Source organism: Saccoglossus kowalevskii, chromosome 3 (assembly GCF_978046115.1).
Source record: "Saccoglossus kowalevskii chromosome 3, keSacKowa6.1, whole genome shotgun sequence".
NCBI lineage: Eukaryota > Metazoa > Hemichordata > Enteropneusta > Harrimaniidae > Saccoglossus > Saccoglossus kowalevskii.
The window spans coordinates 43,246,349-43,271,019 of NC_140643.1; the positions used below are offsets into that span (position 1 = coordinate 43,246,349).

Genomic DNA, 24,671 nt, shown 5'->3' on the forward strand with positions numbered 1-24,671 from the left:
ATAATTAAAAGTTGACACAAACGACGACAGACAATCACTCGTATGATAAGCTTCGCTCAAAAATTCCTTTTTCAAAAACGATTGGTAATGTGAGAGAAGATTTCTCATACGATTCACTGCAGACAAAGGAATGCTACTTTTAATACAGAAGACATCTTGGAGTGTTCTAAGTTGTCCCTTTTTAATTAAAATATTTTAAAAGATAATTTTTCATTCCTGTAAAATATCAGTATTATTTGCTACCTACTGTAATAATAAAAACCCTACCTCAAGAATGCTTTAAATTACATTCTTCATTACACTGGTATATGCATAAATAAAAGTATTGTATCACTGTGTGTTTAAAGACAATTGTGTGATTAATAATCTGTCTAATGGCTTTACAACAATAATTAAATAGCATGGATCTGCAAATGCAGAAATAACTTCAGGTAGCTGGCCACCAATGAAACTTATCGGCAGATTTCTTTGACATTAACCACATGATTTTATTCACTTTACACATTTTTCTTCTATTTTTTATACTCGAGTATGACAATAAAAACAAAAGTAGTTCATCATTTTAACCAATGTGGCGCTGCGATATTTCAGTTAGTGTCGGTGTTTCTAATCACACCTGAGTAGGAAATAACAAATGTAAAATATATTTAAAAAAAAAACCTAAGTGATTTAATTTCTGTAATTGCAAAAACGTGCTCAAATGTAAATATCTCTTTAATTTTCAAATAATTCAGAAATGTACTTGTGTTTTTTTTTAATTTCAAGCAAAACTATAATCTATATTAATGTAAAATGATTAATTCTCACTGGGTTTAAATTTCGCTGATTTAGGCAGAGGGCATATTCAGCAGGTTTTAAATTCACGGTTTTATCATTTAGATAGTGTGTTCTATGCTAAATTTTACATATTCACTGGGTTTTAATTTAGTGCATTTTCCAGTCAGCGAAATAAGCAAAATTAAAACCCATTAAATAATTAACCCCTTCACAGTAATGCCATTAGCAGCTATGATTTAGTCACTTGTTACATTGCACTAATTAGAAAGACATTGGCATGTATGGCATGCTGTTCTCAATACTACAATCTACTTAGTAATCTATTAATTTTAATAATGCTGTTACTCTGGGCACAACATTTCTAAATATCTTCAGTCAGTTTCATGTATAACACTGTCTTGAAATAATATGCACCTCAACAATTCAGCAAAGTGTAAGATGTAGTGCCCAGAGTAACATTTTTTAACCAGTATCAAACTCAGATATGGTTCCCATACAACGCATGTTAAATACATTATTTATTTAAATTGAATTTTAACATGTGCTGCACGGCGATCATCACCTTTACTGAGCTACACTTGCAATCTGTTCTGTCACTGGCAGGTTAGTGAAATCTATCAGGACAGCTACACTTGCAATCTGTTCTGTCACTGGCAGGTTAGTGAAATCTATCAGGACAGCTACACTTGCAATCTGTTCCGTCACTGGCAGGTTAGTGAAATCTATCAGGACAGCTACACTTGCAATGTGTTCTGTCACTGGCAGGTTAGTGGAATCTATCAGGACAGCTACACTTGCAATCTGTTCTGTCACTGGCAGGTTAGTGAAATCTATCAGGACAGCTACACTTGCAATGTGTTCTGTCACTGGCAGGTTAGTGCAATCTATCAGGACAGCTACACTTGCAATGTGTTCTGTCACTGGCAGGTTAGTGAAATCTATCAGGACAGCTACACTTGCAATCTGTTCCGTCACTGGCAGGTTAGTGAAATCTATCAGGACAGCTACACTTGCAATGTGTTCTGTCACTGGCAGGTTAGTGGAATCTATCAGGACAGCTACACTTGCAATCTGTTCTGTCACTGGCAGGTTAGTGAAATCTATCAGGACAGCTACACTTGCAATGTGTTCTGTCACTGGCAGGTTAGTGCAATCTATCAGGACAGCTACACTTGCAATGTGTTCTGTCACTGGCAGGTTAGTGAAATCTATCAGGACAGCTACACTTGCAATCTGTTCTGTCACTGGCAGGTTAGTGAAATCTATCAGGACAGCTACACTTGCAATCTGTTCTGTCACTGGCAGGTTAGTGAAATCTATCAGGACAGCTACACTTGCAATCTGTTCTGTCACTGGCAGGTTAGTGAAATCTATCAGGACAGCTACACTTGCAATGTGTTCTGTCACTGGCAGGTTAGTGAAATCTATCAGGACAGCTACACTTGCAATGTGTTCTGTCACTGGCAGGTTAGTGCAATCTATCAGGACAGCTACACTTGCAATCTGTTCCGTCACTGGCAGGTTAGTGAAATCTATCAGGACAGCTACACTTGCAATCTGTTCCGTCACTGGCAGGTTAGTGAAATCTATCAGGACAGCTACACTTGCAATGTGTTCTGTCACTGGCAGGTTAGTGCAATCTATCAGGACAGCTACACTTGCAATCTGTTCCGTCACTGGCAGGTTAGTGAAATCTATCAGGACAGCTACACTTGCAATCTGTTCTGTCACTGGCAGGTTAGTGAAATCTATCAGGACAGCTACACTTGCAATCTGTTCCGTCACTGGCAGGTTAGTGAAATCTATCAGGACAGCTACACTTGCAATGTGTTCTGTCACTGGCAGGTTAGTGAAATCTATCAGGACAGCTACACTTGCAATGTGTTCTGTCACTGGCAGGTTAGTGCAATCTATCAGGACAGCTACACTTGCAATCTGTTCCGTCACTGGCAGGTTAGTGAAATCTATCAGGACAGCTACACTTGCAATCTGTTCTGTCACTGGCAGGTTAGTGAAATCTATCAGGACAGCTACACTTGCAATCTGTTCCGTCACTGGCAGGTTAGTGAAATCTATCAGGACAGCTACACTTGCAATCTGTTCCGTCACTGGCAGGTTAGTGAAATCTATCAGGACAGCTACACTTGTAATCTGTTCCGTCACTGGCAGGTTAGTGCAATCTATCAGGACAGCTACACTTGCAATCTGTTCCGTCACTGGCAGGTTAGTGAAATCTATCAGGACAGCTACACTTGCAATCTGTTCTGTCACTGGCAGGTTAGTGAAATCTATCAGGACAGCTACACTTGCAATCTGTTCCGTCACTGGCAGGTTAGTGAAATCTATCAGGACAGCTACACTTGTAATCTGTTCCGTCACTGGCAGGTTAGTGAAATCTATCAGGACAGCTACACTTGCAATCTGTTCTGTCACTGGCAGGTGAGTGGAATGTCACAGGACAGCTACACAAACAATGTGTTCCGTCACTGGCAGGCGAGTGGAATCTCACAGGAATGGTCCGGATATTCAGGAACAGTTGATAGAGCTGCTGATGGTCTTCGGCTAACTTCCAAACTCTATGAAAAGTAAGATGTGTAATGAATGGAATGGGTTATATGCATACCACAATCTCTTAAACTGGCCTGGAGGTGCACCATTATAAATATGGGTGGGCATCCCACAAAAAAAGTTCACACTACAACACCACACAAATTTTAAGTGGGACATCAGATTCTAGACATGAGTGGAGAGGCATATAGTGATTGGACACCACACTGATTCTAGGCATTAGTGGAGTGACATTTAGTGATTGAAAGACCACATTGATTCTAGGAATTAGTGGAGTGACATTTAGTGATTGAAAGACCACATTGATTCTAGGCATTAGTGGAGTGACATTTAGTGATTGAAAGACCACATTGATTGTAGGTATTAGTGGACCGACAATTAGTGATTGAAAGACCACATTGATTCTAGGCATTAGTAGAGTGCCATATAGTATGTGAAACATCACATTGATTCTAGGCATTAGTAGAGTGGCATATAGTGATTGAAAGACCACATTGATTCTAGGCATTAGTGGAGTGGCATATAGTGATTGAAAGACCACATTGATTCTAGGCATTAGTGGAGTGACATTTAGTGATTGAAAGACCACATTGATTGTAGGTATTAGTGGACCGACAATTAGTGATTGAAAGACCACATTGATTCTAGGCATTAGTAGAGTGCCATATAGTATGTGAAACATCACATTGATTCTAGGCATTAGTAGAGTGGCATATAGTGATTGAAAGACCACATTGATTCTAGACATCGGTGGAGTGGCATATAGTGATTGAAAGACCACATTGATTCTAGGCATTGGTGGATTGGCATTTATGATTTAACACCACATTGATTCTAGGCATTAGTGGAGTGTCATTTAGTGATTCAACACCACATTGATTCTAGGTTAGCATATTTTCAATTAGCATGATCAATGATCTGAAAACTTAGTGGTGGTTGTGAAGACACTGGATTGGTGGGTAGACAGACATAAGTAATTAACACGGCTACCTACAAAAAATTTCCTACAACGATAACAATAAATGTAGAACATAGATTAAATAATGGGGTACAGCAAACAAAAGACAAGCACTGGTAGCATGTGCAACAACCAGCCAATCATTTACCACTTCACTGTATATCGTACAAAGAATTCACTTACGTATATAGTCCCACAGAAACAAGCAGAGGAAATAAAAATAGTGTTTATATACATTTATCAAAAATATATGCAGCCACAAATGCATTCAGTGATAAATAAATTTAATTCAATATAGCAAAGATGAGATTAAGCTGATAACTGGCATTAAAGTGTATAGAGGTATGAATCAAATATAAACAGTTGTCTGGATATGCTGCATTAAACATGACATAGAAGTGGGGCTGTGTGTGTGTGTGGTTCATGTCTTCCTATCCAAGTAACGCCAAATCCATGGACGAACACCCACGTTGTATTGCATTGTAATTGAGTTTAATTAAAGCGCAACCCTATATAGGAACGCATTTTAATTGAGTTCATATCGCAACTATATTAAAAGTTAATCCAATGTGTGGCGTCACAACGATAGTGAGACATGTATGTGTGTGGAGGATCATGTATTTCTCACATGTGTTAAAAATAAGTGATGCAATTAGATGTCAAATGCTATTCATGCCTAAGATAAAGTAATTATTTTAGGATTAAATGAACCTAATTTCCTATTTGTTTCTGGTCTTGAACTATATGCAGATCAAAAGTTTAATTTGAACTGAAAGGGTTAAACAACCAAGGTAGTGCCAGTGAGAATGCGTAATTAATTATCATTGAGAGGGAAGGCTTCAAATAATACTTTATTTCAGTGTCTGTGGGTTTCAATATCAAGATGACATGTTTACACAAACAACCACAATGCCAGACTTAGTTTTCATGACTACTGGTATATTAATTTATTACAACTTTTACATCCGGTACTATATTCTCAATTGCCAAATCATGTACTTCTAGTAGAGCAAACACACAGTACCAAATGCCAAATTACCTCATGTCAAAAACTTCCAAAAAATATTAGAGACAATTCAACTTAATATTCAGCAACAAATATATTAAGATGAAAATAAGGTCCTCTCCTATAAAGAAAGTTTTACATGCAACAAAACAAACTCAAATCAAAACATTGACTCAACTTTACACAATTTATTTGTATAGTTTCAATAAAAACACAACTTTGAATCAGCCACAAGAAAAAGAAATAATTCTTGAAACAAATGAAATCTTTCAGGGAATGCTGTAATAAAATATTTCACATATACACAATAAGCAGCATCAAAACTAGTATAAGAAATTTGGTAGTATTCATTGGTAAATCAAAGTATATGCATTTTGCTTGCCAATTTTTCAGCTACAAAACTTGGCCAAAGTTTTGGTACAAATTGTTTGGCAACGAGTCAAACAACTTTTGTTCCAATCAAATTAATGTGCGTACTTTGTAGTAAGTTTTTTTTATAACAAGGTTGGAATAATATCCTGAAAGACAAATTATTAACTTTGTCAGAATAACAAAAATACTTGTTAATTTATATTTAATATGGACAACCATATCACAAATAGCATTCCTATGTGCGTATTGTTGAATTCATACAATATTTTTAATGCTGTAAATATATTAAAATATCAAACGTATATCCAAAATACAATGTACAGATGCTCTGAGATAATCTGATGTGAAATGTAGCAGATAAATATACAGCCAATAATAGTTAAATAGTCTGTTCAAGTTAATTTTTACTAAAAAAAACAGATAAAGCTGTCATTTATGACACACTTAATATTGTAAACTGAACTTTATTTGGCATCAAGGGGGGGGGGGGCACGCTGCTGGGACAATATTGAATAATGAATTTACATATTTCTGGTCAGCATGCACATCACCAAAAAAGTAAGATCTGATTTTTTTTCACTTATTTTGCTACTGCACAGCAAATTGATGAAGCCTACCAAATATTTTGCTAAAAAAAAAATAACCTCAGTGACTTGTTTTTCAAAAAAAACACAATTTGACCAGAACTTTCTCGCCGAGGCCTTATTTTTTGTTTAATAATGGGTCACATTTAAATTCAATAAATAATGCCACCATATTGACAAAACTGATTAGAATCAATGCTTTAATATTGTTTAACAAATTTCAACACAAGTACCACACTTGCTCTATTAGAAGAGCATGTGCTTGTATAAAAACAAACAAGACTTGTTTATGATTAAAATTGTTGATGTATGTGCACTTTTATTAGAGATACCCTTCTAATAGAGCAAATACAGTAAATTCCTGGTTGTTGAGACAGCAATATGTTTAAATAACTTAATAAAGATAGTTTGGCAGAAATAAAACCGATAATACATCCGAAAAATGCAAATGTAATTTTCAAATAAGTATGATGCAAATAAAAACCAAAACATTTCACTAAATAAACATTTAAGGGCATTTAAGTACTTTCACTTTTCGAAGGACTTGTTTAATAACACATAAATTGATGAAGAATGTTATATGTAATTACACAGTAATATCTGTTTACAAAAAACACAAAAACATGTTTTTATAATTCTAGGTAACTCATTCTACAGTACACACAAAAGTTATGCAAATTACCGATACTGACTTTTCACAGACACGTTTCATTTCTATCACTAATTTGAGCAGTCACAAGCAATTTGAAAAAGATTTTATGCAGGCTTTCCAATTTGAAATACTGTATTTTTGATGCTTTGCACATTTCAGATTCGGAATACAACTGATAGAGCTAAAATTGAAATGTACACTAAGATAGACTATTCAAGTCTTGGCAGGACAGTATTGGACACGACATCACTTCCTATTATTTAACTATTCAGCAATAATGTAAATGGCTTAAGAGTTATCCAAGTATATAAGTTTCTATATATGTTCTTGTAATACTAGTATATAAAGCATTTATTCACAACCAACATCAAGCTGACTAAAAGCTGACAGGTCATCAATTGCGCCTCACTCTTTTCTCTTGTTTGATGGGCTGAACATGCTGTCAATCAAAACAGACAAGAATAATTACTTTTTGTACTGCTTAGTCAGTTTGGACACTAAATCCACTTTTAAAATAGCTTGGCAATAGACTAGTCTAATAGTAACCATCATACTATGTGAAAAAAAAGAGGCACAACCGAAGCTGCTTAGTTAATTTAGTTAATTAGTCAATTTTATAAGAGTGCGCTGAGTGACGACAGCGACTTCTACTAAATGTCTAAATATTACTATGGATCTATCAGTAGTTGGGATCAGTGCATGCAATGACTCTATGGTCTTACAAGGTATTACCATTTATAATGATGTTAAACTATACATCAATCAAATATCACATGTGATGCATAGCTGATAAGCTGATAACCGGGTACTTCAATTAGATGTGAATCACAAAAAATTACCAAATTGTACTGAATATATTTTATTTTAGAAATCGATTTGAACAAAAAATAAAATATACAAATAAATGTGCTATCTATATGCCATGGTATCTTATGCATCTGCAAAAATAACACTGAAAACAATATAGCTCACATCAAGGTTATCCGTTTTATTTTTGTAGTTGCTATATATCTAGATTGTTATCATCACTTGTTGATGGTTTGTCTGTTACTGTAAGACTTTGTCATACCGTTGAAATCCTATTATAAACCGCGGTTTATATTACAATGTATCAATTAAAAATTGGGATCAACAGCTCAAATTCGGGGTGCGGTTTTCTATTACGTACATACATGTATTGCAATCACTAAATAGGCGTGGTCATTTAATGTAATATATTTAATGTAATATGCATTTATTTTTCAAATGTTCTTCGTAACGAAAAGTATATTCTGACAGGAGTTTCAAATAAAAACAAACATTAATGCATTGCTTAGTAGAAAATGATCATGGTACGGCACTAAAAATAGTACGGTACCGTGGGTACGATAACGCAATCCGGCCATGCTTCGGCTAACAAGTGAATAAATAAATTGTTGATTATTACTCAGTAGTGATTATAATAACGCACGAAAAAATAAATTTGTTGAACTGTTATCAATTGCAAGTAAAATTCAACCTAGTTTCACCGTAAGCGAATTATTTTGGTCCCACGTAAACGATCAATGCGATACGACATCCGCCATGTAGTTTGAATGCACACAAGACGTTACTTGACCAGATAGGTCAAGTCGCTAATTAACCAATAAAAATGCTGGATGGTGCCCAAGTGTTCAAATTACCTTGGTCATTTAAATATGTTAATGATAAGTCAACGACTTCATGGTAAACGAAACACGGAAGCGATTTACCGATAATGAAGTGCGATCTTTTGGCTTTGATTTCCATGGGAAAACGACATGACTTTTTTTTAAATCAAGAAATTAGTTGTTTTCAAAAGGATAAACTGAGCATTGAAAAAGAATTTAACAGTTTTTCGGTGATAACAGCGGACGTATTCATAAGGAGTATTGACAAAAGTTGTCACAAGACAAAAGCGGTTTGACATCCTAACACTACTGAACAATAAAGAGGTGTGAATATTTTCAGGCACGTTGTCGAAACAAATGAATAGGATTAGGAACAATGTACCAGCTGGTTGAAACAAAGTCAGTCACGGTCTTGTTGAATTGGGGGTGCGGTTAGTAATAAGTACTTTTCATGTTTTCAATTTTTGTTGAGAACTCTTTAACACTAAAGCCGAAATCGGGGGGTGCGGTTACTATTAGCATAGACCCTATTGTTAGAGGGTCTATGCTATTAGGTATGCGGTTTATAATAGAATTTTAACGGTAAACTACATGTACATACACTTGTGAGCAGTACATGTGCAATATGAATGGATGCTAAAACAACCACAAATATTCATGTTTTATTCTGTATTTGATGCCAGACAATAACTTTTAAGGACACTTTAATGCCAGTAAGTGAACAGTATGGAAAATAGATACGACTGCAACAAGAAGCGACATGAATTAGACAGCTACATGAATTAGACAGTTACATGAATTAGACAGTTACATGAATTAGACAGCTTGGCGCATACAACAGAAACAAGCTACATGTATGAGACAGAGCTTGGTGCACATATTGCAAGCCAGTTGAAAAGAATATGAAAACACATTATTTTGTAGCAGGCTGAATCAATGAAGTAACATTAAAAGTTGTTATTCTCTGTAAGTGAGTAATGTACATTTGTATCCTTACCGCAGGTTTAGGCCTATGTGTGTCAACAGCATCAATATTTAGTGAAACACTTTCCACTCGACAACCTGCAATATTAACAATGAGCAAATAAATAGGTAATCAGAAAGATTAGTGTTGTAAGATATAGTCAATATAGTCAGGTTAGACACTGTACTGAACATGCCTGGAGACAAATACACATGTTCTGGGACTAGTACAGATGTTTTACCATTTAAATACACTATAGCAGAAATTATAACATGCCTTAGTCAAAATCATTTCTTATTTTGTGGAGACATTCATAGATTTGATTTGCTGAAGAAAACTGTACACACCATGTACAATTGTACAGTAGCAGTCAATTGTACTGGTTTTGCTTAATTCTTTTTCATAAATGCTACTTTCCCCCTTTATTAAAACTTTCTATTTATTATAATGTTATTTTCGTTTTCTCAGCATGAAAAAAAATTAAAACACATTTTCAAAGGATACTGATTAAGTATCAGTAATTGCTATTCCTATTTTGCGGCCTAATTTGGAAAACCATAACCCAGAGATAACAGTGCGTGACAGTGCATTATGCTAATACATGTAATAATTAAATCCATATCTGTTCCAATCACAATAATGTATTCATATATGGCGAATAGTTGAATTTTATCTAAAATAAACATTTATTGCAATAATATATTTACCATAAGCTACTGGTGTCAGTTTCAGTACTGTATGCAATGGACATTTGAGGTATGGTAACTCATCTGAAAGACAAATAAATATTAGTTTGTTTACAGCAGCTCTGGGCATGGAGTGTAACAACTTCTTTTGATTTTTTCATGTGAAAATTACAAGCGCAAACCACACTAACATCTATTAGAAGCACATCTCAAATAGGTACATATACTTCTATAAGAGAAGAGTCACTGTCAATGAATTAGTTCAGTTTTTAGTGACTGTGTTAACTATAGAGTATTCAGCAAGTCAGTGACACCTCCTAGGAAAATAATCATGTAGTAATGAATTGTAAAATACCACATAAACCAGTTTGACATTTGATAAACAGGGGTTTTTCTAGAAAAAATTTACAAGCGGGAACACACACAGACGATCGACCTGGAAACGCTATATTGGTAGGTTTTTGCACCGTTTTAACTGTGTACCTATTGCCATTGAAATATTTTTGGAGTAATTTTAGTGTATTTGAAGTAATTTTAGTGTATTTGGTGTCCAGACACATTGACAGCTGGTGTTGCTAGGAAGTTTTCATGAAGAAAAATATATTTGCAGCACAGAAGTTCACGGCACAAGAAATATATTTATGACTTGAAAGTTAAATTTGGAATTCAGTAAGAGGGTGCCAGCCGAGAGTATCGGGGCGCTGCGTCCCTGTTCCCCGGTTTAGAAAAACCCCTGATAAACAAACCGACTTGCCTAGGTATACTATCAAGCTTTTTCTTAGTATCTACTTTCATCAACAAAAGTCAGTCAAGCATGTCTGAGAAATGGTTGCATTATATTGATATAATAATTATATATATGCATTTTAATAAGATCACATGACCATATATGGTTATTAATATGTTGATTAGATCTAGTGGGCAATGTCTTCAATGTAATACTATGACAATATCTATATGCAATAGTGCCCAAAATATATTTAAAATTTTAATAAGGATACATGACCATATATGGTTATTAATATGTTGATTAGATCTAGTGGGAAATGTCTTCAATGTAACACTGTGAGAATATCTATATGCAATAGTGCCCAAAATATATTTAAAATTTTAATAAGGATACATGAGTATATATGGTCATTAATATGTTGATTAGATCTAGTGGGCAATGTCTTCAATGTAATACTATGAGAATATCTATATGCAATAGTGCTCCTGATATGACTTGGTACAGAAGTATATACAGACAAGCACTAGTAACCACTAATTGCCAAGTACCAACATGCCCTGGATGATGGGAAATACGTCAAGAGACCAGCGAATATTATTTGCAATGAGTGTTATGTTACCAAAAAGAAAGTATAAAAAGAAGAAAATCATTTTTGATGCCACTGGCGGTGCTAATTTTCAAAGAAAATTGTTTACCAGAAATATTTTTTTTTTATCGTAGCTGGAATATCATGTGTTAAAAAACAACTTACTTGGTCCTTTGTCTAGAAAGTAAGCCAGTAAACATCGCATGACACCCTGATGACACACTACAACAACATCCTTCTGTCGTTCAAGTTCCTACATTAAAACCAAAATATGTACAGTTTACTATTAATTATTAAGTGACAAGAGCCTGAACCTTGAAAGGTAGTATATAATGGATTCCATATCTACAGTTACACAGATCTCTGTATTGAGAACAAAGAATTCATGCAATTCACACATACCCATTAAATTTATCACTTAAATTAATAAAGGTGATTGATATAATCTCAGGTGAGTGGATAATGCACCACACCTGTATAGTGTGGTTTATCAGGTGAGTGGATAATGCACCACACCTGTATAGTGTGGTTTATCAGGTGAGTGGATAATACACCACACCTGTATCGTGTAATTTATCAGGTGAGTGGATAATACACCACACCTGTATAGTGTAGTTTATCAGGTGAGTGGATAATGCACCACACCTGTATAGTGTAGTTTATCAGGTGAGTGGATAATGCACCACACCTGTATAGTGTGGTTTATCAGGTGAGTGGATAATACACCACACCTGTATAGTGTAATTTATCAGGTGAGTGGATAATACACCACACCTGTATAGTGTGGTTTATCAGGTGAGTGGATAATACACCACACCTGTATAGTGTAGTTTATCAGGTGAGTGGATAATACACCACATCTGTATAGTGTAGTGTAGTTTACAGGTGAGTGGATAATACACCACACCTGTATAGTGTGGTTTATCAGGTGAGTGGATAATACACCACACCTGTATAGTGTAGTTTATCAGGTGAGTGGATAATACACCACACCTGTATAGTGTGGTTTATCAGGTGAGTGGATAATACACCACACCTGTATAGTGTGGTTTATCAGGTGAGTGGATAATACACCACACCTGTATAGTGTAGTTTATTAGGTGAGTGGATAATACATCACACCTGTATAGTGTAGTTTATCAGGTGAGTGGATAATACACCACACCTGTATAGTGTGGTTTATCAGGTGAGTGGATAATACACCACACCTGTATAGTGTGGTTTATCAGGTGAGTGGATAATACACCACACCTGTATAGTGCAGTTTATCAGGTGAGTGGATAATACACCACACCTGTATAGTGTAGTTTATCAGGTGAGTGGATAATACACCACACCTGTATAGTGTAGTTTATCAGGTGAGTGGATAATACACCACACCTGTATAGTGTAGTTTATCAGGTGAGTGGATAATACACCACACCTGTATAGTGTAGTTTATCAGGTGAGTGGATAATACACCACACCTGTATAGTGTAGTTTATCAGGTGAGTGGATAATACACCACACCTGTATAGTGTAGTTTATCAGGTGACATCATAAATCACTCATGATACTGGCAATCAAGATGAACTAGTAATGTGTGGAACACTCACCATTATGACTGGTTCTAATCTTGCTACAAGGTCTTGGTATGACTGTAAATAACAATTCACAGAATAAGTAATCTAGCAACAGTTTTCATTATGTCCAACACTCCATGTGTACCTTTAGTACTAACACTCTTGATATCATGCCTAAACTTAAGTATACAACACAGGTCAGGATAGACCAATGATTCTCAAAAAATTCATAAACATCTACATTAGTGGTTTCAACAGTGGAAATTTTCAAGAGTTTCATAGATCTACTGAGAAAAGATGCAAGGGGCTGAGTAAATATTCACAACCAGGTTTGATTTCATGTGTCTGGTAATCTAACTTATTTCTAAGGTATAGAAAACAGTAGCAAGATAATTACCTCTCCTTTGGGATATCTGTAATGATATTTGTCCTGGTCTCGTAATGCAAACTCTTCTGGATATTTATCCTGAATCTCTTGATACGTCATTTCATCACAAACACCCTGGAAACAAAAACAATACACTATGAGCATTATGGCAAGAAGGAAGAGAAATAAAATGCTTAACATAATTATCATCACATGGTTTTAAGAAGCTATCTATCGATAGCCTGATTGAATACAAAGACATTTGACCTCGTTTTTTTTATTCAATTCTTAGTTGACTTGAAATTCTGTTCCTACTTGCTCATGGGCACAGTGAACAACCACTGGACTACCGTCATGGACCAAGGTGCTACAACCACTACACCACCATCATACATCTAATGCAACCACATCTACACACTACCCATCATAGAGACAGTGTCACAAACACTACACCACCATCATACATCCAATGCAACCACATCTACACACTACCCATCATAGAGACAGTGTCACAAACACTACACCACCATCATACATCCAATGCAACCACAACTACACACTACCCATCATACAGTGTCACAAACACTACACCATCATCATAAATCCAATGCAACCACAACTACACATAACCATCATAGAGACAGTGTCACAAACACTACACCACCATCATACATCCAATGCAACCACAACTACACACTACCCATCATAGAGACAGTGTCACAAACACTACACCATCATCATAAATCCAATGCAACCACAACTACACATGACCATCATAGAGACAGTGTCACAAACACTACACCACCATCATACATCCAATGCAACCACATCTACACACTACCCATCATAGAGACAGTGTCACAAACACTACACCACCATCATAAATCCAATGCAACCACAACTACACATAACCATCATAGAGACAGTGTCACAAACACTACACCACCATCATACATCCAATGCAACCACATCTACACACTACCCATCAAGAGACAATGTCACAAACACTACACCATCATCATACATCCAATGCAACCACAACTACACACTACCCATCATAGAGACAGTGTCACAAACACTACACCACCATCATACATCCAATGCAACCACATCTACACACTACCCATCATAGAGACAGTGTCACAAACACTACACCACCATCATACATCCAATGCAACCACAACTACACACTACCCATCATAGAGACAGTGTCACAAACACTACACCATCATCATAAATCCAATGCAACCACAACTACACATAACCATCATAGAGACAGTGTCACAAACACTACACCACCATCATACATCCAATGCAACCACAACTACACACTACCCATCATAAAGACAGTGTCACAAACACTACACCACCACCATACATCCAATGCAACTACAACTACACACTACCCATCATAGAGACAGTGTCACAAACAATACTCCACTATCATACATTGCCCAATACTCACTGCATCTATTTCATTAAGTGCTTTCCATTGTTCAAGAGGTGCATGTACACCAGCTGCAGTCTGTATGGTTCTCTTCAACTGACTTGTCCACACCTTAAGGTCTGGTAAATTTTCACTGTCCAAGTACTTGGCCAGTGCATTAGCATACTGTCTTCCATTTTCTGAGAGATCAGAATCACCACCAATTTTTCCTTTTAAGTTTAATTCACTCTCGCCATGCTGTAATAAAACCATACACAATTATTTATACATGTATGTAAAACCTGATTGAAGTTTATAACACTTTGGTTTTATCCCTCTTATTTGCAGTACTGAATCAGTTATTACCATAGTCATTTGACTTACCACACATGCTGGGCTAAACATCCAGCTCCAATTTTGAGACATTTCTATTTTCAGGGTCACATTCAGCTCAACGCCCATCCCCTCTAAAAAGCCCCATGTTAATACTTAATACATGTATCATGCTATATACATGTACATTGTAAAGTGTGTACTGAGTCACCCTCTAACTGATTTTTGTTATATATTGTTTTTACTTTGTACTAGTATCATGGTATTGTAAGCTGTCAACATTGTGCGAGTTTGTGAACAATGTTAAAAAATAATGTAAGATCGTAACAATGGATGTACTTGCAATATCAGAAGAAAACAAGCTGTACTTACTCTTGTCAAATAAATAGTTCTGGACATAATATGAATATTCATAAGGTAATAGACAATACGACTTTGTATATGGCCTGAATGTAGAAAAAGATTCAAACATGTATAGTTTTTATTTATTTAGTTATTAATTGAACAGAGAGGATTGAGAGTTTAGTTATCTACGCTCCACTCCAATAAATTGCTATTGTATAAATCCATTATACTTTATTCAAAGAAAACTTCAAACATTGCTGACAATAGTTCACACAAGGTTCTCAAAAAGAAATACGGTTTTTAAGTAATTTTTTTTTTTACAAAAAATGACACAATGTATCCACTAAAATTAGAGAATGGAAGTTTTCATCACAATATCAAAGCAATCTCGCTAGTCGCTTTCAATAAGAAGTTATTTTTTACCAAAAATAACAGAAATATGCTATAAAATTAGAGAATTTAAGTCATTGCCACTAAATCAATAAATCTGAGAGGAGTAAATATACACCAAAGCAACATATAAAATACTGAAGTGATTGGGCAAGTCAATTTCTAGAGCAAGTCAAAAATATCTATTTTTACCCAAAATATTCACTTAGAAAATTAGAGGTATGGTCACAAAAATAAAAAAAATCCAGAATAGGTCTACCTGAATTGCATGTAGTGAATATGTAAGTGACTACCAAGACTCACCGTCAACTTTATTCACAAGGAATCTATCACCACAATTCATTACTTTGATAAAGGACTTATTTCTGTAAATCAAACAATATACAAGATCATAGTTTGCAAACAATTCATGCTATGGTCTTATCATGGTCATTTGCTTTTTGAGATAAATAATGACAATTTATTAACCAATTTTCAGAGGACAAGCTGACAAATGGTTTATCATTCTACAAATTAGTTAATTAATAACCAGATTTCAATAAAAAAAATATTCAGGTCTGTGTATCTTGAGAGTATCTATATAATACTGATGAAAAGTTGAATACCTAGAAAAACTGTAAATTTGTGGAGCACTTTCATCTGGGAGCATTATGTTCTTTGCCAGGACTTCCCTTTATGTTTGGCATACAAAACTGGCATTGATAAAGGCTTACCTATCCAAGTCAACATCCAATGGTTCATAAGCATCCTGATAATGTTTAATTCGATACAAAAAGTCTTGAATTGCTTCATCTTTACTCATTTCCTTGTAATCAGGACTACTTAGTTTAACTTCCTATAAATAAATACATCATAGATTGATTAAACATTTCTAAAAATAGGATAAATTAATCTTTGATTTTGTTTACATTTGGAAAGATCTGGGAATAATACTTAACTCAATACCGATTGACTAATGAGATTGCAGTAACAGTGCTGCCTGTGGTACCAATTGACTAATGAGATTGCAATCACAGTGCTGCCTGAGGTACAAATTGACTAATGAGATTGCAGTAACAGTGCTGCCTGTGGTGCCAATTGACTAATGAGATTGCAATAACAGCGCTGCCTGTGGTACCAATTGACTAATGAGATAGCAGTAACAGTGCTGCCTGTGGTACAAATTGACTAATGAGATTGCAGTAACAGTGCTGCCTGTGGTACCAATTGACTAATGAGATTGCAATCACAGTGCTGCCTGAGGTACAAATTGACTAATGAGATTGCAGTAACAGTGCTGCCTGTGGTGCCAATTGACTAATGAGATTGCAATAACAGCGCTGCCTGTGGTACCAATTGACTAATGAGATAGCAGTAACAGTGCTGCCTGTGGTACAAATTGACTAATGAGATTGCAGTAACAGTGCTGCCTGTGGTATCAATTGACAAATGAGATAGCAGTAACAGTGCTGCCTGTGGTACAAATTGACTAATGAGATTGCAGTAACAGTGCTGCCTGTGGTACCAATTGACTAATGAGATTGCAGTAACAATGCTGCCTGTGGTACCAATTGACTAATGAGATTGCAGTAACAGTGCTGCCTGTGGTATCAATTGACTAATGAGATTGCAGTAACAGTGCTGCCTGTGGTATCAATTGACTAATGAGATAGCAGTAACAGTGCTGCCTGTGGTATCAATTGACTAATGAGATTGCAGTGACAGTTCTGCCTGTGGTATCAATTCAGTGTTCTCCCCAAAGCGTTTTAGCGTAGCGGGGCCGCTACTCCATTATTTATGCCGCTACTCTGAGAGATTGCCCGCTACTCTGTGGCATTTCCTGTTACTCTTTGTTTTAGCTTGTTAATACACGTGCGAATCTGTTAGTCAGCGTCATCAGCGTCCGGTACTGTGAGCCAAATCAGGTGTGAATGGAAACATGTCAGTGATTACGCAAAGACAATGGACTGATACAGCTTCGTACTTCGACAATAAACACTTTCGCCCTATTTAATTGGGGTAATGGCGAGTATTTTCTCAGTAGCATATTTGGCTGGAAGAAGCAACGATGTCAAACAGCAGAAATATTACGTTGTGGTTCCGCGTAGAACGCCCTGCTGGGCCCCTGGTTGCGAGCGATAAACCCACCAGCAACGCGGTCACCGGTACCCCTGTCGGCAGTGGTACTAAACGTGTCCAAGATGATGTTACAACGAAAAGTGCAAAAAAATAAACTCTAGATTTGATGCACAATGGACAACAAAATATACGTGGCTGAGAGAAACATCCGATGGCAAAGGTAAAAAAAGTATTTATTTGTAGCGTTTTACTTGGAAGCGAGTTTTGACCTAGTTTAGTAAATTTTTGTATGGCTTCATTTTTTGCCGATCGTCGAAACATTTTTTTGGAAACGACCTTCTTTCTGGAAGTTCAAAAATTGTTGGCTACGATTTATCAAAGTAACTAATACTAGTATTGTGTTTTGAAATAGTTGGGTAAAGTTTATCGTGGCAATTTTTAAGTTTAGCGACTTTTCAAAATGGCGGCAATTTGTTTATTTTCGTGTTGATCGTGACGATATTTTTTAAATACAAGTATTGATTCGCTCCTATTTCTTATCTTTTAGGAATGCTGTGACACATATGTGGAAAATTCAACTTAAAAACATCCAGAAATAGTTCTTTGGTATGGAATTCTATGCCATGTATAACTATTACGAAATATGCTATCGATAAACACGCACACTCGGAGATGCACAAGAAGGCCATGTCATTTAATAGAAGTGGGAAGCAAAGAAAATCACGGCGTTCTCAAAAGCTGCAGATCACTGGGCTTCCATGAAAGTCCGAAAAATCAACATTACATAGAAATCACACAGCAGCAGATTCATTTAATCTTCTACATAAATTTGTTAAAAAATAAAGACACATTTTCATCCATGCAAGCCTGTCATTATTGTTTTCTTTATCTTCAGACAAATGCTAATGATATGTAAATTATATGCAAATTAGCCGCCACTCTGATACATTTTTCTGGGGAGAACACTGCAATTGACTAATGAGATTGCAGTGACAGTGCTGCCTGTGGTATCAATTGACTAATGAGATTGCAGTGACAGTGCTGCCTGTGGTATCAATTGACAAATGAGATAGCAGTAACAATGCTGCCTGTGGTACCAATTGACTAATGAGATAGCAGTAACAGTGCTGCCTGTGGTACAAATTGACTAATGAGATTGCAGTAACAGTGCTGCCTGTGGTATCAATTGACAAATGAGATAGCAGTAACAGTGCTGCCTGTGGTACAAATTGACTAATGAGATTGCAGTAACAGTGCTGCCTGTGGTATCAATTGACTAATGAGATTGCAGTAACAGTGCTGCCTGTGGTACCAATTGACTAATGAGATTGCAGTAACAATGCTGCCTGTGGTACCAATTGACTAATGAGATTGCAGTAACAGTGCTGCCTGTGGTATCAATTGACTAATGAGATTGCAGTAACAGTGCTGCCTGTGGTATCAATTGACTAATGAGATAGCAGTAACAGTGCTGCCTGTGGTATCAATTGACTAATGAGATTGCAGTGACAGTGCTGCCTGTGGTATCAATTGACTAATGAGATAGCAGTAACAGTGCTGCCTGTGGTATCAATTGACTAATGAGATTGCAGTGACAGTAATTGACTAATGAGATTGCAGTGACAGTGCTGCCTGTGGTATCAATTGACAAATGAGATAGCAGTAACAATGCTGCCTGTGGTACCAATTGACTAATGAGATAGCAGTAACAGTGCTGCCTGTGGTACAAATTGACTAATGAGATTGCAGTAACAGTGCTGCCTGTGGTATCAATTGACTAATGAGATAGCAGTAACAGTGCTGCCTGTGGTACAAATTGACTAATGAGATTGCAGTAACAGTGCTGCCTGTGGTATCAATTGACTAATGAGATTGCAGTAACAGTGCTGCCTGTGGTACCAATTGACTAATGAGATTGCAGTAACAATGCTGCCTGTGGTACCAATTGACTAATGAGATTGCAGTAACAGTGCTGCCTGTGGTATCAATTGACTAATGAGATTGCAGTAACAGTGCTGCCTGTGGTATCAATTGACTAATGAGATAGCAGTAACAGTGCTGCCTGTGGTATCAATTGACTAATGAGATTGCAGTGACAGTGCTGCCTGTGGTATCAATTGACAAATGAGATAGCAGTAACAATGCTGCCTGTGGTACCAATTGACTAATGAGATTGCAGTAACAGCGCTGCCTGTGGTACCAATTGACTAATGAGATTGCAGTGACAGTGCTGCCTGTGGTACCAATTGACTAATGAGATTGCAGTAACAATGCTGCCTGTGGTACCAATTGACTAATGAGATTGCAGTAACAGTGCTGCCTGTGGTACCAATTGACTAATAAGATTGCAGTAACAGTGCTGCTTGTGGTATCAATTGACTAATGAGATTGCAGTAACAGTGCTGCCTGTGGTACCAATTGACTAATGAGATTGCAGTAACAATGCTGCCTGTGGTACCAATTGACTAATGAGATTGCAGTAACAGTGCTGCCTGTGGTATCAATTGACTAATGAGATTGCAGTAACAGTGCTGCCTGTGGTACCAATTGACTAATGAGATTGCAGTAACAATGCTGCCTGTGGTACCAATTGACTAATGAGATAGCAGTAACAGTGCTGCCTGTGGTATCAATTGACTAATGAGATTGCAATAACAGTGCTGCCTGTGGTACCGATGGACCAATAAGATTGCAATAACAGCGCTGCCTGTGGTACCAATTGACCAATGAGATTGCAGTAACAGTGCTGCCTGTGGTACCGATGGACCAATGAGATTGCAGTAACAGTGCTGCCTGTGGTACCGATGGACCAATGAGATTGCAGTAACAGTGCTGCCTGTGGTACCGATTGACTGATGAGATTGCAGTGTTTCAATAATGGTCAATAACAATACAGTTGCATGGTTCACTGTACTTACCGCTATGTTGGCTGCTATCACATTAGGGTGGTCACATACAGATTCTACAAAGAATGTCTGTAAATAAGAAACAATATCAAGACATTAAAACATAGAACATATGTCAGACATATGGATCCAGAAGCTGATGTTTGATTATGATGATTTGTTAACATTAAAATGATTGACATCTTGTATCTGATCAAACGACTACCAAAAATGACAAAAATATGCATCAAAATTGAAATGAACAAATCTGAGAGAGGTCTATTTGTAGTATCTATACATGAATATGTAATATCAAAGCAATTGAAATTGCGGGTTTTGAAAGAATACATTGTGTTCATCAAAATTAGAGAAATGAAGATATCACAAAATGAACACACCAAGTATCAATGCAATAAGAATTTTAGTTTTCAAGAAGAAGTCGAAAAAGTTGACATGAGTGCTGACGGGCAATCACACTCGTATGAAAATAAAACTACTTGACTTAACCTGGCCACATGAACTCTTAAGGACAACTCCAACAATGACAGACATTGTAACCACTATACCTTACCACTTCATTATTACGGGGAAGGTAGCAATAGAAATTCACCTTGAATCCTCGTTCATTACACTGATCTAAGATTTCTTCCCTTCTTTCTCTTGTTGTGTTTGTAGCATCAAATACACCAACCTCACCATTAACCTCTAGCCAGTTACACATATCAGTCAAGGCATCAATGGCACATTGCCTGAAACCAAGCAACAAATATGATGTAATTTCATGGAGACAAAACAAGCCATGCATGCATGGCACAGTTCCCGTTAGTTATCAAATTTAAGATATATAGTTTTGTTTATAGTAATATAGCTGGAATATAACCATGTCAGGAATATGATTTTTTAACATTAAAATGATTGACATTTGTATCTGATTGTCAAACAAGTACTTGTCCATATTGAGATATATTGCTCTGGAACAGCATTCAAAATCAGCCATTTTGAATACATGTATATATATAACATGATGTATAACGAATATATAAAATTTAAATATAATAAGTCAAAGCATTTAAGAGATATGGCTCTAGAAGCCCAATCATTGAAACAAAATGGCCACCAGTCAGCCATTTTAAATCCAATCTGATAAATAAAACGACGAGCATCAGGAGCCCATAATGTCTAATGTATGTACCAAATTTGAACGAAATCCACCCATAAATGCTTGATATTTGATGATTTTTTAGCACAAAAATTACCACCATTCGGTCATTTTGAATAGGATAGTCAAACCAATATATCTGTTTATCTATGACATAATGTATAATGAATATTTAAAATTTGAAAATATTATCAGTCAAAACAAGTCGGAGATATGGGTCTAGAAGCCCATTCATTAAAACAAAATGGCCACCAGACAGCCATTTTGAATCCGATCTGAAAAATAAATGATGTGCATCAGGAACCTGTAATGTCTAATATATGTACCAAGTTTGAACAAAATCCATCCATAAATGATTGTTTAGCACAAAAAAGGCTACCATTTGGCCATTTTGAATAGGATCGTCAAACCAATATATCTATCTATGACAAGATGTATAATGAATATATTTAAAATTTGAACATAATCAGTGAAAGCAAGTCAGAGATATGGCACGAGAACCACATTCATTAATACAAAATGGCCGCCAGTCGGCCATTTTGAATCTTATCTGGAAAACAAAATTATTTGCATCAAGGTCCCATAATGTCTAATGTATAAACTAAGTTTGAACAAAATCCATCTGTAAACAGCCGAGAAATGGTTGATTTTGATGATTTTTAGCACAAAAATGGCTGCCACTCGGCCATCTTGAATCAGATCGTGAAACAAATTGACGTGCATATGTATAATATCATGTATGATGTATGTGTGAAGTTTGATTGTGATTGGTCCAGGCATTACAGGTTAAGATACAGGTCCGGACGAACGCACAGACGCACGCACAGACACACATAGGTAAAAACATAAGTCCTCGTTTTCGGACTGCGTCCGAACGGGGACTAATAAGCAGAATTTTACTGGCTGCCATAAACTACATGTATACTGTTAATTTAAAATTTAGTATCGAGACTTAAATCAAACATAACTATGTTTTTGCTTACGTTCGTATTTTCTGTGCTTCTTCATTGTCTGCCCTAAAAAAGTTGTGATCTTTGTAACATTCTGTTGCACTTCTTCTGTACTCTCCAACATTGAACACTACATGTAAAAATAAAGGTACATAATGTCAGAAACATACCAAAGGAAAGGTACATCATGTCAGAACCATACCAAAGGAAAGCTACATCAAGTAAGAACCATACCAAAGGAAAGGTACATGTACATCATGTCAGAACCATACCAAAGACAAGGTACATCATGTCAGAACCATACCAAAGGAAAGGTACATCGTGTCAGAACCATACCAATGGAAAGGTACATCATGTCAGAACCATACCAATGGAAAGGTACATCATGTCAGAACCATACCAAAGACAAGGTACATCATGTCAGAACCATACCAAAGACAAGGTACATCATGTCAGAACCACACAAAAGGAAAGGTACATCATGTCAGAACCACACAAAAGGAAAGGTACATCATGTCAGAACCATACCAATGGAAAGGTACATCATGTCAGAACCATACTAAAGGAATGGTACATCATGTCAGAACCATACCAAAGGAAAGCTACATCGTGTCAGAACTATACCAAAGGAAAGCTACATCGTGTCAGAACCATACCAAAGGAAAGATACATCATGTCAGAACCATACCAAAAGAAAGGTACATCGTGTCAGAACCATACCAAAGGAAAGCTACATCGTGTCAGAACCATACCAAAGGAAAGCTACATCGTGTCAGAACCATACCAAAGGAAAGGTACATCATGTCAGAACCATACCAAAGGAAAGGTACATCGTGTCAGAACCATACCAAAGGAAAGGTACATCATGTCAGAACCATACCAAAGGAAAGATACATCATGTCAGAACCATACTAAAGGAAAGGTACATCATGTCAGAACCATACCAAAGGAAAGGTACATCATGTCAGAACCATACCAAAGGAAAGGTACATCATGTCAGAACCATACCAAAGGAAAGCTACATCGTGTCAGAACCATACCAAAGGAAAGGTACATCATGTCAGAACCATACCAAAGGAAAGATACATCATGTCAGAACCATACTAAAGGAATGGTACATCATGTCAGAACCATACCAAAGGAAAGGTACATCGTGTCAGAACCATACCAATGGAAAGGTACATCATGTCAGAACCATACCAAAGGAAAGATACATCATGTCAGAACCATACCAAAAGAAAGGTACATCGTGTCGGAACCATACCAATGGAAAGGTACATCATGTCAGAACCATACCAATGGAAAGGTACATCATGTCAGAACCATACCAAATACAAGGTACATCATGTCAGAACCATACTAAATGAATGGTACATCATGTCAGAACCATACCATACCAAAGGAAAGATACATCATGTCAGAACCATACCAATGGAAAGGTACATCATGTCAGAACCATACTAAATGAAAGGTACATCATGTCAGAACCATATCAAAGGAAAGCTACATCATGTCAGACCCATACCAAAGACAAGGTACATCATGTCAGAACTATACCAATAGAAAGGTACATCATGTCAGAACCATACCAATGGAAAGGTACATCATGTCAGACCCATACCAAAGACAAGGTACATCATGTCAGAACCATACCAATGGAAACGTACATCATGTCAGAACCATAG

General features: G+C 36.4%; 1 protein-coding gene and 1 long non-coding RNA gene across 5 annotated transcripts in view; one reads left to right on the forward strand and one right to left on the reverse strand.

Moving 5' to 3' along the window:
* Positions 1 to 2,838: 2,838 nt before the first annotated feature.
* The window catches only part of LOC100371226 (6-phosphofructo-2-kinase/fructose-2,6-bisphosphatase-like), a 50,217-nt gene continuing 28,384 nt past the window's right edge, over positions 2,839 to 24,671 (reverse strand). The window contains exons 4-16 of one of the 4 annotated variants that reach the window (XM_085497246.1): positions 23,020 to 23,116; positions 21,488 to 21,626; positions 20,911 to 20,967; positions 16,648 to 16,769; positions 16,238 to 16,299; positions 15,572 to 15,645; positions 14,906 to 15,124; positions 13,471 to 13,575; positions 13,107 to 13,148; positions 11,677 to 11,764; positions 10,217 to 10,279; positions 9,543 to 9,607; positions 2,839 to 3,353 (exon numbers count right to left, since the gene is read on the reverse strand). In XM_085497246.1, the coding sequence (XP_085353372.1) occupies positions 3,261 to 3,353; positions 9,543 to 9,607; positions 10,217 to 10,279; positions 11,677 to 11,764; positions 13,107 to 13,148; positions 13,471 to 13,575; positions 14,906 to 15,124; positions 15,572 to 15,645; positions 16,238 to 16,299; positions 16,648 to 16,769; positions 20,911 to 20,967; positions 21,488 to 21,626; positions 23,020 to 23,116 (1,226 nt within the window). In that variant the 3' untranslated portion in view covers positions 2,839 to 3,260. Of the gene's footprint in view, positions 3,354 to 5,225; positions 7,357 to 9,542; positions 9,608 to 10,216; positions 10,280 to 11,676; positions 11,765 to 13,106; positions 13,149 to 13,470; positions 13,576 to 14,905; positions 15,125 to 15,571; positions 15,646 to 16,237; positions 16,300 to 16,647; positions 16,770 to 20,910; positions 20,968 to 21,487; positions 21,627 to 23,019; positions 23,117 to 24,671 lie in introns of those variants that run through there. The other 3 variants (XM_085497249.1, XM_085497248.1, XM_085497247.1) reach the window with 3 other exon arrangements.
* On the forward strand, positions 18,137 to 18,851 carry LOC144355720 (uncharacterized). The gene is made up of 2 exons (XR_013421286.2): positions 18,137 to 18,212; positions 18,540 to 18,851. It is a non-coding gene; the product is annotated as an uncharacterized LOC144355720 (long non-coding RNA).